Source organism: Cydia amplana, chromosome 14 (genome assembly GCF_948474715.1).
Source record: "Cydia amplana chromosome 14, ilCydAmpl1.1, whole genome shotgun sequence".
Classification (NCBI taxonomy): Eukaryota; Metazoa; Arthropoda; class Insecta; order Lepidoptera; family Tortricidae; genus Cydia; species Cydia amplana.
In genome coordinates, this window is record NC_086082.1 from 15,053,728 (window position 1) to 15,076,903 (window position 23,176).

General features: G+C 38.7%; 1 protein-coding gene across 1 annotated transcript; it reads left to right on the forward strand.

The window, feature by feature from the left end:
• Positions 1 to 3,061: 3,061 nt before the first annotated feature.
• On the forward strand, positions 3,062 to 22,668 carry LOC134654169 (phosphoglucomutase). The gene is made up of 11 exons (XM_063509616.1): positions 3,062 to 3,453; positions 4,338 to 4,419; positions 4,882 to 5,081; positions 5,995 to 6,151; positions 6,735 to 6,923; positions 7,736 to 7,851; positions 18,340 to 18,424; positions 19,515 to 19,722; positions 20,362 to 20,545; positions 22,070 to 22,149; positions 22,500 to 22,668. Exons 1-11 carry the CDS (start codon positions 3,214 to 3,216, stop codon positions 22,636 to 22,638), a joined length of 1,680 nt encoding a protein of 559 aa, XP_063365686.1. The 5' UTR covers positions 3,062 to 3,213; the 3' UTR covers positions 22,639 to 22,668.
• Positions 22,669 to 23,176: the final 508 nt, after the last annotated feature.

Here is a 23,176-nt window from a genome sequence, read left to right on the forward strand (position 1 = left end):
TTTTTACAAAAAGAAATCCGCTCTGTGTTCGTGTAAACGTAAATTTACAAACAGAATCGAGAACTACCTAATGTAATGAGGCTATAGATTGAACGATTGTGTATCACAAATGAGTATGACCCATGTTTTAAATCAATGATAAATATAGATTCAACTAAACGACGTGCAAACTTGACTGACGGTCATATCTTCATTTGTTGATTGTACTTTTTTTAATACCTCAATCGTGACCAAATGTTTGATTATTAAGACTGATAATGACTGGAGTAAATAAAGTAACTAATAAAATTATATACGCTGATAAATTTACTCTAAATCAGTGATCTCAAAGAAGACTTGTTTAAGTGCCTTATGCTGCGTTTACACGGTAGGTAGCTATTGCGTACAACGGCCGAAACTACTAGAAAAATTAAGTACTTTAAATGAGGTAGATATATAGTTCGCTGTTACTCATGGCGCATTTAAACACAGCTTTATAATTAAGAAGAGTAACGCCGCATTTACATTCTTGCCAAGCCCATTTTTTTGTCCTTGGCAAGTTTGAAACTGCGACAGTATTAATAAATAATCTAAATGCTCAAAAAGGTACAATTATTTATTTAAAATACTAGATGTTCCTATAGGCTTAGATTTTATGGAATGTCCTTCCTCGCGTAGATCGCCCGTTGATTGCTATGAGATTTTATTACATATCTAGTATTAAGTTGTTTCCTTTTTATAGATTTTTATGATAGCTAAAAGCGATACGACAATTTTTGAAAGACTATTGTTGAAGTAAACAGGCCTAGCGCCAATAAATTAGAGTTAAGATTAACTATAATAATAACCTTAGATCGTAATCATTTAGCTTTAGAGGAAGCATGTTTTATTTCTTGATTTTAACCATCCATTTTTTAGCGTTATGTCTCGACTAAATATAAATGATTTTCGTTATTACATTTTCTATGCTTTTAATATTTGATTATTTCACTATTGGGAATATGGCGACGGTTTCTTTTATTTCAATTATCGAAAATCAGGAAAATACCAATCGTTACTCCTTTTTAAAACATATTCTGAAGAATATGATTCTAAAGGAAGCAATCCGAATTGGTTTCTGACTAAGAATAATCAAATACTATCGAAATATTTAGGATCGCGCAATTTGACTTGATTTTAAAAAGGACTCATTTTAGTAAACAGAATAGATGCTCACATACCTTTTAACCTTTTCGTCGCCATTTACAACATAATTCTTAGTGTGAAAGCTGTTTTGGACGATGCCAGTGACTGGAGCAAGTTTTTCTAGCATGCCAGTGTTCACCCGGTAGTACCTACTACGAATAAAAACTGTGATAGTTCCTAGTAGGTAAAGTTTCATGGCTAGTACTGTCCGTGTCGGCGCTTGCATGCCAGTTGCTTGCATGCCAGCAACTGGCATTGTCTAAATCGGCTTTAATGGAATCTTGACTATCCAGGCTCTAGCGGCAAAAAGGTTAAGTGACAATTTCCAATCGACAGTCACGAAAAAGCTGTTATATTTTAATCAGTTAACATTTTAATATTTATCAGTAATCGTTATGTATATGATTATGAATTTAGGTTTTTTACTAAGTTTTTACATGTGCATTTATTTTAACCATATTAACATGCTAATTTATTGTGAATGCTTTTTTAATGATGTATTTCATATATAGTGAAGTGTTGGTACATAATTTTCATGATCTAGTGCCTTTTATTTTTAATTCAATCACCCAAAGTGAACCATGGAATTATGTATCGATTCTTTTACTTTTTATTTGGTTTCTTTTAAGATCTGATGTAATTTTAATCATGAACTTGTGATTTGATAAATAGTTTTAAAGTATGATTATGAGATGTAAAGCGTTATCGTTTAGTGTTTAAAAATACTACCTACAAAGCTACTATTCATTTGATATGTTTAATTAAGATAAGTGATGGATTAGGAGTTATGCATTTTTTGTTTGTGTTTATATTTTTTTCGAAGTTTGCACGATCGTTTTTAAGTTTTGCTTGTCCGATTAAAGGTTGAAGGTTATTTTTTATAAGAATTCGTATTTTGTTTTACTTGTACGCACACCCTTACTTAGAGAGTTATGCCACCTGTCCAAGATCTCTGTCCGATGTGCATTGCACCTCACATTTTTTAAGCAAAATGTGAGACGCAAATACTCATTGGAGAAAGATCTTGGACTAGTGGAATACCCTTAGGTACCCAATGATATTAATAGTAGTTTATGCAACAGTGATATAATAAGGGTTCTTAAAATTCAAGGGTCGAAGTTACAAAACGAGACGTAGTCGAGTTTTGTAAAAAAAGACCCGAGAATTTTAAGAACCAATTATGAGCTGTTGCATACATTACTTTTTCTATGACAGCTGCAGCAAAAAAAACAGTTATTATTAAAAAAAAAGAGTTATTATTTAAAAAAAAATGAGTTATTATTTAAAAAAAAAAAAGAGTTATTATTGTAAATGAAAACGTACCTCTTTCAATCAAGATGATCGGAACTTGTATCTTTAAAAAAAATAAAGCAGTTGTATTATACTCATAAGATGACTGCTAGCAGTCATCTTATGAGCCTATAGACAAATCATTCAAATGACATTGCTTTAGATATCACTGTCAGTCATTTAATTGACACATTTAAGTGCTGGAGTAGAAAAAAACAATAAAAACATACCCGTGGCCCGTATTTTCTTAGTGTATTTTAAAAGGCCTGTAATAATTATGAAGTTAGCAAAATGTTTGAAACTAATCGCTTATCGCGCCCTTTAATCAATGCCAAGCTAACTTTACACCTTACTGTAATGAATTAAGGTTCAATATTCTTAACTAATGCTTCGCCTGCGATCATCGTAACTAACGTTATGAATGGCAGTATACAAAACGATTACATTCATGATTTATATTTTTAATAGCACTAATTAATGACAACATGTTCACAAGATTTTATCAGCAAGATTAAAATAAGTAATGTGTATTTCACGCACTGTACATATAATTTTTAAATTCTATATAAAGTCGAACAATTTCTGAACGCAGCCATTCGTTGACCTTGATTGACATTGCGTTTGACAGCTTCGAATTTGTTCGGCGGCCGTACTAGTTGACCTTACGAACCGAGATAAATAAACTTATTTTTTAACAGTGTGTCGGCGAGATAACTCGCTCATAAATTGCGTCCCAGACCTATCTATTGTTCAGTGAAAATGCCTAGCGTTGTTACTGTTAATACAACCCCTTTCGAAGGGCAAAAGCCGGGTACTAGTGGTTTACGTAAAAAAGTAAAAGTTTTTCTGCAAGAAAACTACACAGAAAACTTTATCCAGAGCATTTTGGACGCTAATAAGGATAGCATCGTGGGTTCTACGCTGGTGGTAGGCGGAGATGGAAGATACCTTGTAAAAGAAGTCGTGGATAAAATTATAAAAATCAGCGCTGGAAACGGGGTACGTAAATAAATATTCATTATTTCGTCCAACAACCGTATAAATAACCTATTAAAGTATTTTTCTTGCAATTAAAATACGATTTACTGCATTCCCGACGTAGTTGCGGCTTAGCTTTTATTATCGAATAATTTCAATCTCTGTTTTATCGTAAAAAATGCAATTTAAAATAAATAACAAACAAATAGGTATTTTACTAAGCCTGTATTCCTTTAGCTTATTCTTTATTTAGTTTATTTTTAACAAACTATATGTTATCCTAAATTACTATCAAAGACATAGTCTTTGTCACAGTTAGTGATAAAATATTTTTCATTTAAACATTTTGTATATTGGAACTTCTGGGGTAACTAAGAATTCTAGGCACAATAAATTGTTCCATTGACATTGTTATTGCAATTCCAATTTTCTATCCCTGTTTACATTATATTTGGTTAGAACTTCTCAAATATTTGCTACAATGTATATTCTGAGGCCTAAATAAAATGTATGACTAGTGTAAAAATTCAAAATAGTACATTCTTAAAAGTATAATTCATTGCCCAAAATTAGCTTGTGATACTTACTAGCTGGCGTGATACTTACTGGCAAGAATAACTTAGTGTGTTATATCTTTTTTTTTTGACTAATTCTTATCTTTTTTTATTTATGAAATTTATTTCATCAACATAAATCTGGGTTTTCGGTGCGGGAATGATTTCGTGTATTTATAACTTTGTTTATTGTAAAATAATTACCAAACTATGAATTAAGTAGGTAGTAAGGTCCAAATGTGCTTAGAAATGTTAAATAAGTATAGTTTTTTACAATTTTTACCTGTTATTTGGCTAGTGTAAAACATTCCCGCACCGAAAACCCCAATGTATGTTGACCAAATCTTTTAGGTTGGCAAACTATTAGTAGGCCAAAACGGCATCCTTTCCACACCAGCGGTGTCATGCATCATCAGAAAATACAATACTCTTGGTAAGTGCTCAGTTACACACTCAAAATATCTAATATTTTGTACAACTTTTTGATAATGCTAGTGTTAATGTTTTTCTTTGTCTTATCCTCCTAAGGCCCAAGGTCCTATAGTACTTCTTCAGTTCGATGCAATTTAAACGATATTCAATTGGAACCAAGTCGGATTTCTTTTGCTTTGTTAAATTTTAAAACAAATAAAAATCAACTCTATTCGCTGCACTATAGGTTCAAATTTAAGTGGCAAATTTTGGGTTTCTCATTTGTATGGCGGCCTTGGGAGGTTATCCTCATGAATAAGGGACGTAACAACTGTGAGTGCTTTCCAAGCTGCTCTAACTTGGGCCCGGTGAACAGTCATGCAACTTGATTCCTAGGTCCTAAATAACCATGTCCTAATGAATCAATGTCTTTATCTTCTACAACAGCAAATTATTTGTTTTTTTTATTTGTAAATTCTTTCAGGAGGCATAGTCCTAACCGCCTCCCACAACCCCGGCGGCATCAACAACGACTTCGGCATCAAGTTCAACTGCAGCAATGGCGGACCAGCTCCTGATCACACCACCAACGAGATCCACGCGCTCACCACCACCATCAAGGAGTATAAGACCGTTCCAGACCTCAAATGCCCTGTCGATAAAACTGGCATCTTCAACTTTACCGTGAGTACTATAGTTAACACGCGAAGTGTTGGCAGGTCATGCCACCAATGTGATTCACTCCCTCACTACAACTATCAAGGAGTATAAGACTACCTGTTCAACCGCTGATCGTTTGCATTTCGTCGCATCGCATTGTTTGTGAAAAAAATTGGAATATCCTAAAATTAAAAATCCATAGGAATGTTAATCCTGGACTGTAATTTCTTCAAAACTAACCCAATGGATCACTAGCCCCTTAACAAGCCATCCTAAGCTGTAGCTACAGCATAACCTTCCCTGTCCTCTGCCCAACTTCTAATTTTTAGCTAGCTTCTTGTGGTTAGTTGAGGTTAAAAAACCCTAACACTCTGCAAGTCCCTCCGCAATCCTCACAAACGACCAAAAATTCTGAGTCAGGGGAAATCCTGGCGTATGGCAACTCTAATCACGCATAACGGCCGCAACAGCCATTGTATTGGCATGGCAAATCGATTCTATTGTTTACGATACTATGAACATTGAGAATAATATTCGTATTGCGTATCAAATTCAAAGTCGTGTTTCATGACTTTCATAGGACTTTCATGACACGGCTATTATGCAAATTGGTTCATATAGTCTGTCAAAGGACTGTCTCATTTCAAACATAGACAGAGAGAATCATACTATCTTCGTCTTACCTTACTAGCATCCAAAAGAAAAGGAACAGTATAGTTTTTTTGTTCTTATTTACTGACAAATTTGATTTGACCAACTAGCTGTTTAATACAATTTTCGTGAGTCGCGACATCTAGTATCAAGTAGCAGTACTGAAAATTCCGCTACTCGATGCTAGATGTCGACTATGAAAATAATAGTATTTTTGGTACCAAAACTGATGTATGGAGTGAGCACTGTATTCTTACTATATTTCGCTATGACACATTTGTTGCAGGTGGACAGCAAACCATTCGTGGTAGAGGTCATCGACCCCGTCCAGGACTATGTGAGCTACATGAAAGAGATCTTCGACTTCCCGAAGATTAAGTCGCTCATACAAGGCACGGAGCAGAGAAAACCGTTCAACGTACTCATTGATTCTATGAGCGGAGGTAACTTTACCATAAATATAAGCTTTTAGATCCACAGATAACATATTTTTTACGAATATATACTTCATACACCCACGGTGTCCGTTAGTGAGTGCGTGTGTCAACCAACTAGCTTTCGTACCTTCGAAGGTGCACAACTAGTAGGTTTACGTCGAAACTCGGAGTCTGTAAGCCTGTAGAGGTGACAGTCCCGTCCAGGACTATGTGACCTACATGGAGGAGATTTTCGACTTCCCAAAGATCAAGTCGCTCATACAAGGCAGAGGAAACCGTTCAACGTACTCATTGATTCTATAAGTGGAGGTAATTTTACTGATCATACATATAATAGTTCTTCATCATCTTCCTCGCGTTGTCCCGGCATTTTGCCACGGCTTATGGGAGCCTGGGGTCCGCTTGGCAACTAATTCCAAGAATTGGCATAGGCACTAGTTTTTACGAAAGCGACTGCCAGCTGACCTTTCAACCCGCGACCTCCCGGGTTTGAATCCGCGACCTTCGGATTGCAAGTCGCAAGCTCTTACCGCTAGGCCACCAGCGCTCCGATCATATAATTATGTCCAACCTTTCCTTTTCTCTTCAGTAACCGGCCCATACGTGCAAGCTATATTCATCGATGAACTTGGCGCGTCAGTCAACAACGTGCGTCGAGTGACTCCATTAGAAGACTTCGGGGGCGCCCATCCTGACCCCAACCTGACTTATGCCGCTGATTTGGTCGCGGCGGTCAAGGGAGGGGACTATGATTTGGGAGCCGCTTTTGATGGCGATGGTAAGTAACTGTCTATAGGAAGACTGACCTCCTGACCATCTTCGTCAATAAGTTGGGAGCGTCCGTAAACAACGTGCGTCGAGTGACTCCATTAGAAGACTTCGGAGGCGCCCATCCTGACCCCAACCTGACTTATGCCGCTGATTTGGTCGCGGCGGTCAAGGGAGGGGACTATGATTTGGGAGCCGCTTTTGATGGCGATGGTAAGTAACTGTCTATAGGAAGACTTTGACCTCCTGACCCTCTTCGGCGACAAACTTGGAGCATCAGTCAACAACGCGCGTCGAGTGACCCCACTAGAAGACTTTGGGGGCGCCCATCCTGTCCCCAATCTGACTTATGCCGCTGATTTGGTCGCGGCGGTCAAAAGGGGCGTTTTTGATGGTGATGGTATATACAATAGAGTGAGACAGTATGAATAATTAGCTCTTTGACCGCCAAAGACAACTGACGCGCGCGGCTGTAGCCAAATATCAACCTTCGTGCATTCCGATAAGGTTCACGATGACTCGCCGCGCCCGATAGTCGTGGCGCCCAAAGGGTTAACTCACCGATTGTATCTATGTTACGCATACTTAAGTAACTATAATATATTTCATAGAACTATTTACCTTCGTGATAATGTGTACAAGTTTGAGAATATTACATTTACAGTACCTAATAAAGGCCACAGACTGTCTTTCAGGAAATAGGTATCTAGATACCGATATAGTGTTGTTTTTACCGCAATATGTTTTCCAGACTAGAATGAACTAAATGACTATTTCCGGGCATTTTTGATAAAAATTGTTTATTTAATTGTCGTTTCGCAGGCGACCGCAACATGATAATAGGCCGTGGCGCCCTCTTCGTGACTCCATCTGACTCGTTGGCCGTCCTGGCTGCGCATGCGGCTCTGGTCCCCTATTTCCAACGTAACGGAGTCAAGGTACTGTTCGGACGTTGACTACATTTGTTTTATGATGTTCTATGTTCTCTATTCTGTATTTTGTTAACCAAGGGAGTTAAACACTCTAAAGTCAATTTTTTTATTCGGTAGACTGAAATGACAGTTCATAGTATGAACATAAAATGTCACTTCATACTATGAAATGTCATTTTAGTCTACCGAATAAAAAAATAGACTTTACTTTTCATTTCGAATACGGGGAAAATAAAATGCAAGTGTTTTTTTAAACATGAGAAAGTAGAAATTTTTATAGTAAATCTTGAGGGTACTGTCAAGCAAAAGTATCAATATTTATGAAATGGGGAGTTAAATATCCGAATGGAAATTGTATTACAAATCCATTTTAACCCAAATTCAATTCCTTATCGTATAAAAAAATATATGAACTCTAGTTCCGGTGGTCGGAAAACCGCAGTTTGAGAGCGGCATGCGACTCTTTAAGACACTCAACACTAAGTGTAAGGCCTGAGTGGACGCTCGAGTTGGGCGTGCGGGGCGGGGCGTGCGGCGTGCATGTTAAACAAATGCAAGCGTATAGGAGCGGCCTTAGTGCACGCTGCTCACATCACGCGTGAGCCCGACGCCACGCTGCACGCCCCGCCGAACGCTCCGCTCCGAGCGTCCACTCAGGCCTTACACTTAGAGAGCTTTTAGTGCGAAAAACTAAAGATGGTTTAAACATTTTCAAGATTTTTGCTCGTTTATAACTATGTAATAAGAAAATATTACATGGAACTGTAGTTTTTGATATCCAGCAGCGCCATCTATAGTGTTTGTTTAAATAAGGAACTGTGATGTTCCAAATATGTTTTTGATATGAATTGCTGTCATGTCTTACTGTCACACAATAAATAGTCTTCGGTTAACATGCACGTATTTTAATTATAGGTCATGGGCGTTTAAAATTGATAAATACGGGGGGTTAGTCCAGTATTAGACTGCTAGTTTATAGTGTATCGTGTGTGATATATTGTGAGTGCGATCTGTGACAGAAATCCGAAGATGTCGTCACCAAACTATGTGACGAATGTGCCCAAGTTACGTGGTCGAGAAAACTATTGTGAATGGGTTTTCGCTGCAGAGAATTTTCTTATCCTAGAGGGCACGCAAAAGTTTATTGCGCGTAAGCCAGAAGCTACGGGTACAGAAGTTGCAGATGACGAAAAAGCCCGTGCGAAATTGATTTTGACTATCGACCCTTCCTTGTATGTCCATGTAAAAGGCGTCAAAACTACGTTTGAATTGTGGACTAAACTCAAAAGCTTATTTGATGACTCCGGTTTCGCCAGAAAAATTACGTTGTTACGAAATTTAATTTCCATAAGACTCGAAAATTCGACTTCGATGACAGAATACGTAACGAAAATGGTGGAAAATGGTCAAAAATTAAGTGGTACGGGTTTTGCAATTAGCGATGAATGGATTGGCTCGCTATTATTAGCAGGTTTGCCTGAGAAATATTCCCCGATGATCATGGCAATAGAGCATTCCGGCATTTCTATCACGACAGACGCCATCAAAACGAAACTTTTAGACATGGAAGAGAAAAATTCAAATTTGACAAGGAATGGGAACGAGACGGAGAGTGCGTTCGCGAGTACGTCAAGTTACCAACATAACAAGAAGAATAAAACAAAGATTGTCTGTGGTAAACAGGATGGCGGCGAAATGACAAAAGTCAGAAATGTCAGTGTCAAATGCTTCAGGTGCAAGGAGCCGGGGCATTATCGAAATCAGTGCCCAAATAACGAAAAAAATAGTACACGTAAACAGTCTAATGCATTCAGTGCCGTGTTTTTAAGTGCCGACTTTAAGAAAAACGATTATTACATTGACAGCGGCGCTAGCACTCATTTTACGGCGAATGAAAGTTGGGTTATGAATGCATCGTACGAGCCGGCTACTCGCGAGATAGTTGCAGCAAATAAGGCATGTATGTCAGTGTTGTGCTCCGGAAACGTACAGATTGCGACTGTGACTCCCGACAGTGAATTCGACATAACTGTTGAAGATGTTTTATGTGTACCGAGTTTAACTACGAACCTGTTATCGGTAAGCCAACTGATAAAGAAAGGTAACAAAGTAGACTTCACTAAAAAAGGTTGTAAGATTTACAATAGAAGTGGACAGCTTGTTGCTACGGCTGCTTTGACAAACGGCGTTTACAAATTAAATATGCCAGGAAATACGACCAACGTTGCTATGGCAGTGTCTGCCGAGACTTGGCATCGTCGTCTCGCCCATGTTAATAGCTCATACATGGCGAAAATGAAGGATGCAGTTGAAGGTTTCAGTATTGGCGACAAGATTGACATCAGTAAATGCAAGGTATGTTGTGAAGGCAAACAATGCAGACTGCCGTTTCCTAATAATTGCCATAGAAGTGATGATTTACTGAATGTTATTCACATGGATATAGCTGGTCCAATGGAAGTGACATCTCTTGGAGGATCACGATATTATTTGCTATTTGTGGATGACTATAGTCGTATGGCATTTATATATTTTTTGAAAGAGAAAAGTCAAGCTCTGGATTGTTTCAAAGAATTTAAAGCCAAAGTTGAAAATGAACTTGACAAAAAGATCAAGATTATAAGGAGTGTGGTATCTTGAAATAAAACGCAGGTTACACAATTAATTAATGCTGTATTCCTTCGTTATTGTCTTACAAAACTAGACGCCATCTTGGTTGGAGGGCAAGGGCGAGACAGACAGCCGTAAAGGCTGACATACACGAGTCGGTATACTACACTCTCCCCCAACAGTTTTAAAGAGTCCCGTGAAATGTTACACTCTATCTTACACTAGAACTTATTCTTAAAACAATATAACCTTAAGGAACTGTACTTAGTTAACAACTTCTTTCGCTAGCTAAAAGAACAGACTTTATTTATTGTAGTTAACTTTTCACATAACATACTTATTTCTACGTTTACTCTTGGCATCACACATACGTGCACATCCTAGGATGTCCTACGAGTATCTTATTCTAATAAACTAAGGCTACAATTCAACATTTGATTAACATGTCGCTTCCATTTACACCCCTCCACGTCTATGATATACGTAGTGTTAGGAATCGATTCCTCCACTATTACTCCTTGTATCCAAGGTTGTCTGTTTTTCCTATAATCCTTAACCATTACCTTTTCTCCCACCATAAATTCTATGTTTCTACTCCCCGATGCCTGTTCCCTCTGCTTTTCTAGCATATGTTGTGCTCTTTCTATAACCGGCGGCGGTCGTAGCAGAGCGAACCGGGACCGGAGATCTCTATTGTATATGAGCGAAGCAGGCGTCACTCCTGTTGTACTATGTGGCGTTACTCGGTAATCGAAAAGGAATAAATTAATTGCTGATTGAATTGTATTTCCTCTGCTTTCTTTAATTTTTAACACATGTTTTTTGAATATATCCACAAATCTTTCTGCTGCTCCATTGGTCGCAGGGTGGTATGGGGGAGTAAAGGTATGTTTAATGTCTTTCAGCTTACAGAAATCTTTAAATTCAGAAGATGTAAAGGACGGTCCGTTGTCAGTTACCAAGTGGACAGGGTAGCCATGACGTGCAAAAAGACTATTGAAAACCTCGATTGTACGAGATGAGGTTATCGAGTTCATTTCTATAACTTCTGGCCACTTACTGTAACTGTCAACCACTACTAAGTACATTTTATTGTAAAATGGTCCACAATAATCCGCATGAATGCGGTACCATACAGACGGGGCCACTGGCCACGATTTCTGGTGCCCCTTAGTGGGATTATTTCGAACTGAAAGGCAAGTAAGGCAATCATTTGTGATTTTTTCTATTTCTGCATCTATGCCTGGCCACCAGAAGTAAGAGCGTGCCAGCTGCTTCATACGTACAGTACCGAAATGACTTTTATGTAGTTCTAATAAGATTGCCTGTCTTAATGACTCTGGTATGATGATTCTATAACCCCAGAAAAGGCAACCTCTGTCAAAACTTATTTCAGTTTTCTTATTACCATAGGTTGACAATTCTTTCTCCGTCACTAAGTCAGGCCATCCGTCCATGGTATATCTAATGATTTTGGCTAATGTTACATCTTTTCTGGTTGCCTCTTGTATTGATTTCCAGTCCAAATTCTCAATTTCACAATTTTGAATATAATAAATATTACTTATCTCTGCATCGGTACAGATAGGATGCATAGAATCTGTATTTTCATTGATTAGCATAGGGGTGCGTGATAAAAAATCTGCTGGATTCTTATCAGTTTTAATGTGTCGAATTTTGTAGTTGAATGCTGACAAAAAAATTGCATAATGTTGCAACCTTTTTGCTGCCATTTTAGGAATGGCTTTAGTTGGGCCAAAAATGCGTACTAAAGCTGCACTATCAGTTTCCAACTCAAAACTCCTACCATATGTATAATTATAGAATTTTGTCACACCAAACACTACGGCCATAGCTTCCTTGTCTATAGTAGAATATTTAATCTCTGTCTCGTTAAGTTTTCTACTTGCATAAGCAATTGGTTTAACTACTCCGTTCCTGTCTCTGTTTGAAATTACTGCAGCCAAGCCTGTGTCTGATGCGTCACAACTTAAAATTAAAGGTAAGTTTGGGTCGTAATGAGTTAGATTTTCCATGTTAGCCAGCTTATTTTTTATCATAACAAAGGCATTATCACATTGGTGCGTCCAGTTGAATTTATTTTCTTTGGTACATTCATATAATGGTGTCAATATGCTTGCCATATCTTTTAAGAAACGAGAATAATAGTTAACTTTGCCTAAAAATGACCTCAACATTGTTACATTTATGGGTGGTGTAGCCTGCAGCAATGGTTTTATATTATCTTTATTTACCCGTATACCATTACTGTCAATTGTAAAACCAAACACATCAATGCTATTTTCAAAAAATTTACACTTTTGTATCTTTAACTTAAATTCACTTTGTTGTAGCCTCTCTAAAACCTTGGATAAAGTGTCTACTGTATCCTGAAGATCTTTACCACTAATATAAATATTATCTATAAATACAGCAGTATTTGGAATATCTGATAATTTTTTACTCATGAGCCGCTGAAATGAGCCTGGTCCTGTGCTCACACCATAAGGAAGGTAATTATACCTGTATGTGCCCACTTCAGTAACAATAACTGTACAATCTTTTGAGGCTTCGTCTAATGGTGCCTGATGATATGCCTCTTTCAGGTCCAGCTCGCAGAAGTATTTTCCATTATTAAGGGAATTAAATATTTCTTCTACATGAGGCAATGGAAAGTGATCCACCTCTAAGTGTGGGTTGACTGTTAATTTGTAGTCTCCACATAACCTTACCGAGCCATCTCCCTTTAAAATTGGAACCACAGGTGTACCCCACTGGCTGGTTTCCACGGGTTCAATTCTACCATTTTTAATAAGTCTAGAAATTTCAGCTTTTACCTTGTCTTGAAGTGCAAATGGAACTCGGCGTACCGGCAGGCTTTTTGGTTTGGCATCCTTTTTCAATTTGAGGCTGATGGTTTCACCTTTAAAATTTCCCCATCCTTCACTAAATACTTCTGCGAACCTTTCCTTTATTGCAGCTCTGGCTTCTGAAACATTATTAAATTTTTTATTTACTACATTTGCTTCATTTGACATTACAAATTTGGGCGGCCATAATCCTAACTCCTGTAACCAGTCTCTTCCAATAATACATGGTGTGTTCTCAGTTACAAAACTATTTAATTGTTTAGTTACATTATTCAATGTTACTGTCAAGCTATCCAATATTCCTAACGGTTGTGATATTTTTTGATCAAAATTTTTAAATAAAACATTACATTTTTTTATGTCCTTATCAGGAAATAGCATCTGTTTTTGTTTCAATGGAATAACAGTAACATCAGACCCTGTATCGAGCTGAAATTCCACCATACAACCCTCAACATTAAGACTTAACATATGAGGAGGCACTTTACTTACATTTACATAGTACATTTGGTACTCATCTATTTTTTTGTTTTCTGATGCATCCTCGGGTTCCTCTTTCTGTATAGAGTTAATTTTGAAACTTTTCTTCTTGGGACAGACCTTAAAAATGTGTCCTTGTTGACCACATTCCGAACAATATTTTTGGCGCAGCGTACACTCTGAACGCAGATGATTATCACCACCGCAGCAAAAACACCTAGTACCTTTATTCATGTTTGGCTTCCCTCTTGCTGGTCTTCCTTGAAATGATTTATTTCTGTTAGTTTGCTGATAGTAAACATTGGCTTCCACTTCTGCCTTTTGCCCTGTTTCTTTTAATGCCGCTTCTACAGTTCTAGCCAAAGTGATATAATCCTCTAATGTCTGATTTGTATCCGCCTTTAGTAATTCAAATTTAATGAGTTTGGAGTGCACACCGTCAATGAACTTTTCTTTTAATTGATCCTCGGAGTCCTTGAATTGACATTTGCCAGCCAGCTTCCGAAGTTCTGTAATATAATCCTCTATTTTTTCATTTGGAAGCTGATTCCGACTTCGGAACGTCGCGCGTTCCAAAACAATGGACTTTTTTGGTACGTATTTGTTTTTCAAGATCGTAGTGAGCTCAGAATAAGAGAGACTTGCAGGTTTTTTTTGTGTTACACAGTGATGACAAAATTTCGAAAACCTGCGGTGTTATCTTTGTTAACAAGAGAGGCACTTTTTTCTCTTCTGGCACGTCATTCAAGGTAATATAGCATTCTAATTGTTGTTCAAAACATTCCCATTTAGTGCCATCAAAGGGTTGTAGATTTAAATGGGTTATGTGTGCGTGTGACATCTTAGGTTTGCTCACTTTCTTATTTTGTTTTTCTTTGCAATACTTCACCAATATTTGCCGCAATTCGTCGACGGTTTGGTTTTCGTTGAATGTGATATTTAACTTATTCAAGTATTCTTGTAATTCAATTTTTGACAATTTGTAAATCCATCCGATTTTGTCAAATGTTATGTTTACAACACTCTTATCACTGTTGTCCGTAGAATCACTGTGCTCGGTGTCCGACATTTAATTTAAAGTTAACTTCTTCGCTTTTAAACAAATATTATTGTGGCACGCGTTCTCAAGATTTTGCATTTTCCTCAAGAGGCCGCCATTACACAGAGACAAAAGCAGATCGATTTCACGGCGTCTATATTGCAATTGTGACTTTTCACTTGGTAAATACACTTCGTTATTAATTAAAACTGTGATTTATTGTTGGTTCGTCTATCTCGTCGCCACTGTGGTATCTTGAAATAAAACGCAGGTTACACAATTAATTAATGCTGTATTCCTTCGTTATTGTCTTACAAAACTAGACGCCATCTTGGTTGGAGGGCAAGGGCGAGACAGACAGCCGTAAAGGCTGACATACACGAGTCGGTATACTACAAGGAGTGATAATGGTCTTGAATTTTGCAGCAAGAAGTTCAGCGAGTTCCTGAAGGTAAATGGAATACTGCACCAAAGGACAAACCCTTATACGCCTGAACAAAATGGGTTGTGCGAGCGCCAGAATCGCGTGGTGTGTGAGAAAGCTAGATGCTTATTATTTGATGCTGAGCTTCCCACAGAATTCTGGGCAGAAGCATGTAGTTGTGCAGTTTACCTACGGAACAGGACAATCGCTTCGGGATTGAACAACAAAACTCCTTTTGAAATGTGGACAGGGACCAAGCCAGATCTGAGTCACCTAAGAATCTTCGGCAGTACTGTTATGGTCCACATTCCCAAAGAGAAAAGGTTAAAGTGGCAGAAAAAGTCTAAGGACGCTATCCTAATGGGTTACCCAGAAGGGGTCAAAGGATATCGACTTTTTGATCCTGAAAAAAGAACTTTTTTCACAGCGAGGGATGTTAAGGTTTTTGAAAAACCAGAGGAGTATTGCGAAATTGAAGTTCAACCACAAATAATACAGAAAGCTGAAGTTGGGTGTCAAAGTTCAGTGGGGGATGACAATCCAGACATTTCTAGAACTTTGACCGACTCATTTAGTGAGTATGAAGATCCAGATACCACAACTGACAGTGTTTCAGCTCCAGATAATGTTCCTACTCCTGAGAGGATCGGACCAGTCCTGAGAACAGCAGAACAAAGAAAAGCGCCTGAAAGGTATGGCATTTCAAATCTATGTTCAGATGCTAGCAGGATGGATGATGCTAGTGGTCTTTCACTATCAGAGGCTTTGCGCGGACCAGAGAAAGAGCAATGGAGACAAGCTATGGCAGAAGAGTTGAAAAGTTTTGAAGACAACCAGGCCTGGGAGCTTGTCAGCGTTCCAAAAGACTCTAGCGTCGTAAAGTGCAAGTGGGTACTTAAGAAGAAGTACGATAGTGAGGGCAATGTGCGGTTCCGAGCCAGGTTAGTAGCCAAGGGCTATACTCAGAAGTACGGAGTGGACTATGAGGAAACCTTCGCGCCAGTGGTAAGGCATACAACTCTCAGACTTTTATTTGCTTTATCTGTGAAATTGAATTTAGATATTTCTCATTTAGACGTGACTACTGCTTTCCTGAACGGCTATCTTGAGGAGGATATTTATATGGAGAAGCCAGAAGGCTTTCCTTCATCTGAAGGTAAAGGGCAGGTGCTTAAGTTGAAGCGAGCCATATATGGTCTCAAACAATCCTCAAGGGCGTGGTACAGGAGGGTAGATGATTGCTTAACCGAGTATGGTTATACTAGGTCTAAACTTGAACCTTGCTTATATGTGAAAAATGATAATGGTTTGACTATAGTAGCTCTATATGTCGACGATTTCTTTGTGTTTTCTAATAATGAAGAGGAAACCAAAAGTTTGAAACAGGTACTGTCTTCACATTTTAAATTGAAAGATCTTGGTCAGGTCAAACAGTGTTTAGGTATGAATGTGTGTGTTGATAAAGAAAATAATGTAATAACTTTAGATCAGGAGGATTATGTTGACAAGTTGTTGCATAAGTTCAATATGACAGACTGTAACGCTGCTCAAACTCCTATGGAGGAAAGATTGAACTTAGATAAAGGTGAGACCTGTGATACTGAATTACCTTATCAACAACTCATTGGTAGTCTCATGTACCTAGCGGTTTTGACGCGGCCTGACATTGCTTTTAGCGTAGGGTATCTGAGCCAGTTTAATAACTGTCATGGTAGAGAACACTGGGCTCATGCCAAACGTGTTTTGCGTTATCTCAAGAAAACAAAACACTATTGCCTCAGGTATAGTAGTGAGTCTGATTCAAAGCTTACTGGGTTTGTTGACGCTGACTGGGGCAGTAATGTTCTTGATAGGAAGTCCTATTCAGGGTTTTGTTTCACTTTGTCTGGCAGTGTAGTTTCATGGTGCAGTAAGAAGCAGAATAGCGTGTCCTTGAGCAGTTGTGAATCGGAATATATTAGTATTTCTGAATGTATTAAAGAAGCTATGTACTTAAGGTCATTGTACCATGAAATTACAAGTAAGATGTCATTAATTACAATTTTTAATGACAACCAAAGTGCGCTGAAGTTATTGGCCAACCCTGTGTTTCACAATAGGTCGAAGCACGTTGACATACGTTACCATTTTAGTAGGGATATAATTGCTAAAGGTGTGGTAGAAGCAAAATACTTAGCGACAGCTGAGATGCCAGCTGACTTATTAACAAAGAGTCTAGGGTTTGTCAAGCACTTTAGATTTCTTGAGAAGTTAGGACTTGTGCCTAAGTAGTAGGTATGTTTAGTTCTTTTTGAAGCTGTTTTTTTAATGCTGATGATGCTGATGGCTATGCTTAGATATAGTGGGGGTGTAGTTTTTGATATCCAGCAGCGCCATCTATAGTGTTTGTTTAAATAAGGAACTGTGATGTTCCAAATATGTTTTTGATATGAATTGCTGTCATGTCTTACTGTCACACAATAAATAGTCTTCGGTTAACATGCACGTATTTTAATTATAGGAACTAAATGCAAAGCAATACACAAACATAGTCTTGCCTTATATCAATCCGTTTTCCATCGTATTTTCTCGGAAACGGTCGTATTTGTCATGCTACTTCAATCAACCTCAGTAGTTTTTGTAACGAAGCTGAATGAAATAGCAAGACATGTTCGTATGGAAAATAATTATGCACTACATCTGTAGTGAATAAATTGTTTTTAGGGTTCCGTACCCAAAGGGTAAAAACGGGACCCTATTACTAAGACTCCGCTGTCCGTCCGTCCGTCCGTCCGTCTGTCACCAGGCTGTATCTCACGAACCGTGATAGCTAGACAGTTGAAATTTTCACAGATGATGTATTTCTGTTGCCGCTATAACAACAAATACTAAAAACAGAATAAAATAAAGATTTAAGTGGGGCTCCCATACAACAAACGTGATTTTTGACCGAAGTTAAGCAACGTCGGGCGGGGTCAGTACTTGAATGGGTGGCCGTTTTTTTGCTTGTTTTGCTCTATTTTTTGTTGATGGCGCGGAACCCTCCGTGCGCGAGTCCGACTCGCACTTGGCCGGTTTTTTTTTGTTTAAAGGGTTTCGCTCGCTCAATGCCCACTGCCGCCGCCGTCGACCGTGTTGCCAAGGAGCTCGGGATGGAAATCTTTGAAGTGCCGACTGGTATGAAAATACTCACTGCTAATAGACATACATATATAATTGACCGAAGCGTAGCGAAGGTCTACGTTTTGACTCGGGCATTTTGCTTTTGTATGTCCGGATGTTCTCCTCTACAGGTCACAATTCTCAACCGATTCTTGTGAAATTTTGTGACCAGATTCTATGAGTAAATAAAAATTTTTTGTCGATCCCGTTTTTGGAAAATTTTAAAAATGGAGGAGTTGTGATACCTCGCGCTTAAACAAATAGTCGTATCGATATCATAAGAGTATTTTCTTTTTGAGACATATTTACATAGTAAATGGCAAAAAATGCAGAAAACTTGTATTGCTGGTTTAGGCGGTATTTAGATTTTTAGTTTGTACTCGAATATTTTGTTTGCACACAGAAAGTCTGGGTTCGATCCCCAGTAAGACATAACTTTTTGTATTTTTTTTTCACTTAAACTTCGTATTTTTTTTTAATAAATTAAAATCTTTTTATTGTTGATTGATCAAACCGCTGTGTGGTGCTGTCATCGTGCACGGTCCCAATAAGCTATGCTCGCGAGGTCTACAGCTCACAGAGCCACTAGTTATACTTATGTCCTAATGGTTCTGTGATCTGTAGACGTCCTTGCTGCCTTAAAAGTTTTTCGAAAACAATATCGACGAATACAATAGTAGATTTTGTTAACCAAGGGAGTTAAACACTCTACTTTTCATTTCGAATACGGGGAAAGTAAAATGCAAGTGTTTTTTTTAAACATGTAAGTAGAAATTTTTATAGTAAATCTTGAGGGTACTGTCAAGCAAAAGTATCAATATTTATGTAATGGGGAGTAAATATTGTATTAAATTGTATTACAAATCCATTTTAACCCAAATTCAATTGCTTATCGTAAAAAAAAATATAGTCGTACTTGGAACGTAAAAGGCTCTAGTGCAGAAACGTATCATTTTCTGCACACCTTTTAGAATAACTTTGACCCTCTTTCAGAGCATGAGAAATGAAAACTTATTTACCTTTGACGTTTATTCACAGAGCCACTTTATAACTTAGTACGTACTTAACGACAGGCTAATATGAACCTTATGTTTTATTTCCTAAGGTTGGAAATACTTCTGCAACCTAATGGACGCCGGTCGCCTCTCGCTCTGCGGGGAAGAGAGCTTCGGCACCGGCTCAGACCACGTGCGAGAAAAGGACGGACTATGGGCCGCTCTCGCTTGGCTATCAGTCATAGCTGTCACCGGCAAATCGGTTGAGGAGATACTGAAGGAACACTGGGCCAAATACGGAAGGAACTACTTTACTAGGTGAGTATTAAAGTTCTAAATCCCCTGGCAAGCAAATGTGAGAAAGAGAGCTTGACGTAGACTATGCGTGAGAAAAGGACGGGCTATAGGCTATAGCTTGGATCTCTGTCATCGCTGTCACCGGCAAATCGGTTGAGCTGATACTGAAGGAACACTAGGCCAAATACGGAAGGAACTACTTTACTAGGTGAGTATTAAAGTTCTAAATACCCTGGCAAGCTTGTGTGGGAAAGAGAGCTTGGCGCAGACTATGCGTAAGAAAAGGACAAGCTATAGGCCGCTCTCGCTTGGCTGTCAGTCATAGCTCTCACCGGAGGAGATACTGAAGGAACACTTGGCCAAATACGGAAGGAACTACTTTACTAGGCGAGTCTTAATTATCTTTTATTAAAGTTCTAAATCCCTTGGCAAAGTGGAAACTAATAGTGCCCATACCTATATCAATTTGGTTTCTATTTCAGATACGATTTTCTATTTAAAATTGATACCAATTATACTAAATGTAAAAAATACTCTATTACTAACAAAAATTAATACTACTAACATATTAAGCATTTAATTTAATCTTGTTTCTTTTTTTCTTATTTTTGTAATCTGCAACGAAATAAAAGGGTTATTATTTTTATTTTATTATTTCAGATACGACTACGAGGAATGCGCCAGCGACCCGTGCAATGAGATGATGACCGCCCTCGAGCAACGCATGACCGCTCCCGGCTTCGTCGGGTCATCTCACACGTCGGGCTCCAAAACCTACGTCGTTAAAGTGGCCGATAACTTCTCCTACATGGACCCTATCGACCGCAGCGTGGCTATGAAACAGGTACGTGTCTTACACAAGCTCAATAAGTCTGGGATTGTCTCTTTATATTGGTGGCAGGGTCGCCATGTAACGATAAAAACCTACGTCGTTAAAGTGGCCGATAACTTCTCCTACATGGACCCTATCGACCGCAGCGTGGCTATGAAACAGGTACGTGTCTTACACAAGCTCAATAAGTCGTGGGTTGTGTCTCATTATATTGGTGGCAGGGTCGCCATGTAACGATAAAAACCTACATCGTTAAAGTGGCCGATAACTTCTCCTACATGGACCCTATCGACCGCAGCGTGGCTATGAAACAGGTACGTGTCTTACACAAGCTCAATAAGTCGTGGGTTGTGTCTCATTATATTGGTGGCAGGGTCGCCATGTAACGATAAAAACTTACGCCGTTAAAGTGGCCTATAACTTCTACATGGACCCTGTCGACCGCAGCGTGGCTATGAAACAGGTACTTGTCTTACACAAGCTCAATAAGTCTGGGATTGTCTCTTTATATTGGTGGCAGGGTCGCCATGTAACGATAAAAACCTACATCGTTAAAGTGGCCGATAACTTCTCCTACATGGACCCTATCGACCGCAGCGTGGCTATGAAACAGGTACGTGTCTTACACAAGCTCAATAAGTCGTGGGTTGTGTCTTTATATTGGTGGCAGGGTCGCCATGTAACGATAAAAACCTACGTCGTTAAAGTGGCCTATAACTTCTACATGGACCCTGTCGACCGCAGCGTGGCTATGAAACAGGTACTTGTCTTACACAAGCTCAATAAGTCTGGGATTGTCTCTTTATATTGGTGGCAGGGTCGCCATGTAACGATAAAAACCTACATCGTTAAAGTGGCCGATAACTTCTCCTACATGGACCCTATCGACCGCAGCGTGGCTATGAAACAGGTACGTGTCTTACACAAGCTCAATAAGTCTTGGGTTGTCTCTTTATATTGGTGGCAGGGTCGCCATGTAACGATAAAAACCTACGTCGTTAAAGTGGCCGATAATTGATCTTACATGGATGGACCCTATTGACCGTAGCCAAGTCTGTGTTGCTTAATAAGAGTGACCGTGTTGCCATGTGATGTGATGAAAGAGCTACGTCCTTAATGTGGCTAATAACTTCTACGTCACAGTATAATAAAGAGTACTAGCGTACAGTATGGACACTCCCTGCCTCCCGTTGAAAGTGCCGCCCACCCGCTCTCGGTTACCTCACAGTTACCCCACAATGTCTTATCTCACTCACACAAGCATGGTACACCTACACGAGCTTAGGCTGTGTGCGTAGGAACGCGTCTGTTTCATACATTTGATCGCCAGTGTCCGACCTTATTTGACCGTAGCGTGACTATGACCCTTTCTAGGGTTCCGTAGCACGCTTGCCATCGACATAACCAATTAAAACCAATTAACAAGCATCACTCGAAAGGAAAAATCCAATTAAAACATTACTATGTACTCGCTAGAAACCACAATATAGCTTACTATATGTATTTGTTTGTTTTATGTTTAGCATTTTGTCACAGGGTCTGAGGATTATCTTCGAAGACGGGTCTCGCATCGTGCTGCGTCTTAGCGGAACCGGTAGTTCAGGAGCTACCGTCAGGTATACATTGTTATCGTGTGGCATTCCACCTGTCTAATTTCTTTGTCCAATGTGCATTGCGTCTCACTTTCATACTAAGCAAAATGTGAGATGTAAATACTTACACATTGGACAAGGATATTGGATAGATGGAATACCACCTATACCAATGCAAATTTTGAATTTTACGTCTCCATATATTGACAATAACTATTCGTTTCGTGCCTGCAATACGGCCACTCGGGCACCAACATTTTTAAAGGAAAAACTTTATTCCTTTTAATTAAGATTGAATCTCCAATAATCATAAATTTAGAGATGTGACCGTACAGCAGGCAGGGACGTATTAGAAACTCTATTTTATATTTCAGACTATACATCGACTCGTACGAAGCCAAGGACGTTCTCGGCGACGCGCAGGTGATGCTGCGGCCGCTCATAGACGTGGCGCTGCAACTCTCGCAGCTGCAGAATTACACTGGTCGCGACGCCCCCACCGTCATCACGTAAGGCGCCATCTGTCGTCGTGGTCGCAAACGTGTCGCATGGTAATTCCATATCGCCCGGCCACGACATTGAGCGACTTGCGATGGCGGCAGCGATAACCATAAACTATGGAGCGAGAAACAGCGACCTATGGTTGTCGCCTTAGCCGAAGCCAGTCGCGCAATGTCGTGGCCAGGTCGATAGGCATACTTAATACAGCTATGTAAAGTTAAACGACTCTGCCTTCGTTGTTTATTTCTAAATACAGATTCGAAACAAACTATTATAAATATTTATAAAAAAATGTATTTAACTAACATAACATCTTTGCTAAAATCAAGAAACTCGTATATATAATACTACTTCTTTATGACAGATTTTCTCTTCTGTTCAATATTAGTTTTAAGACATTTTATTAATATGAATAAAATTTACTTTAGGTACACTATTTAGTTGAGCGTTTTGCACGATTTATTTAAATATAAATAAGTTATAAAAAACTTTTATGATAATCCGTAACATTATGGGACGCAGGTTGCAATATTTTACAAAAATTCTAAAA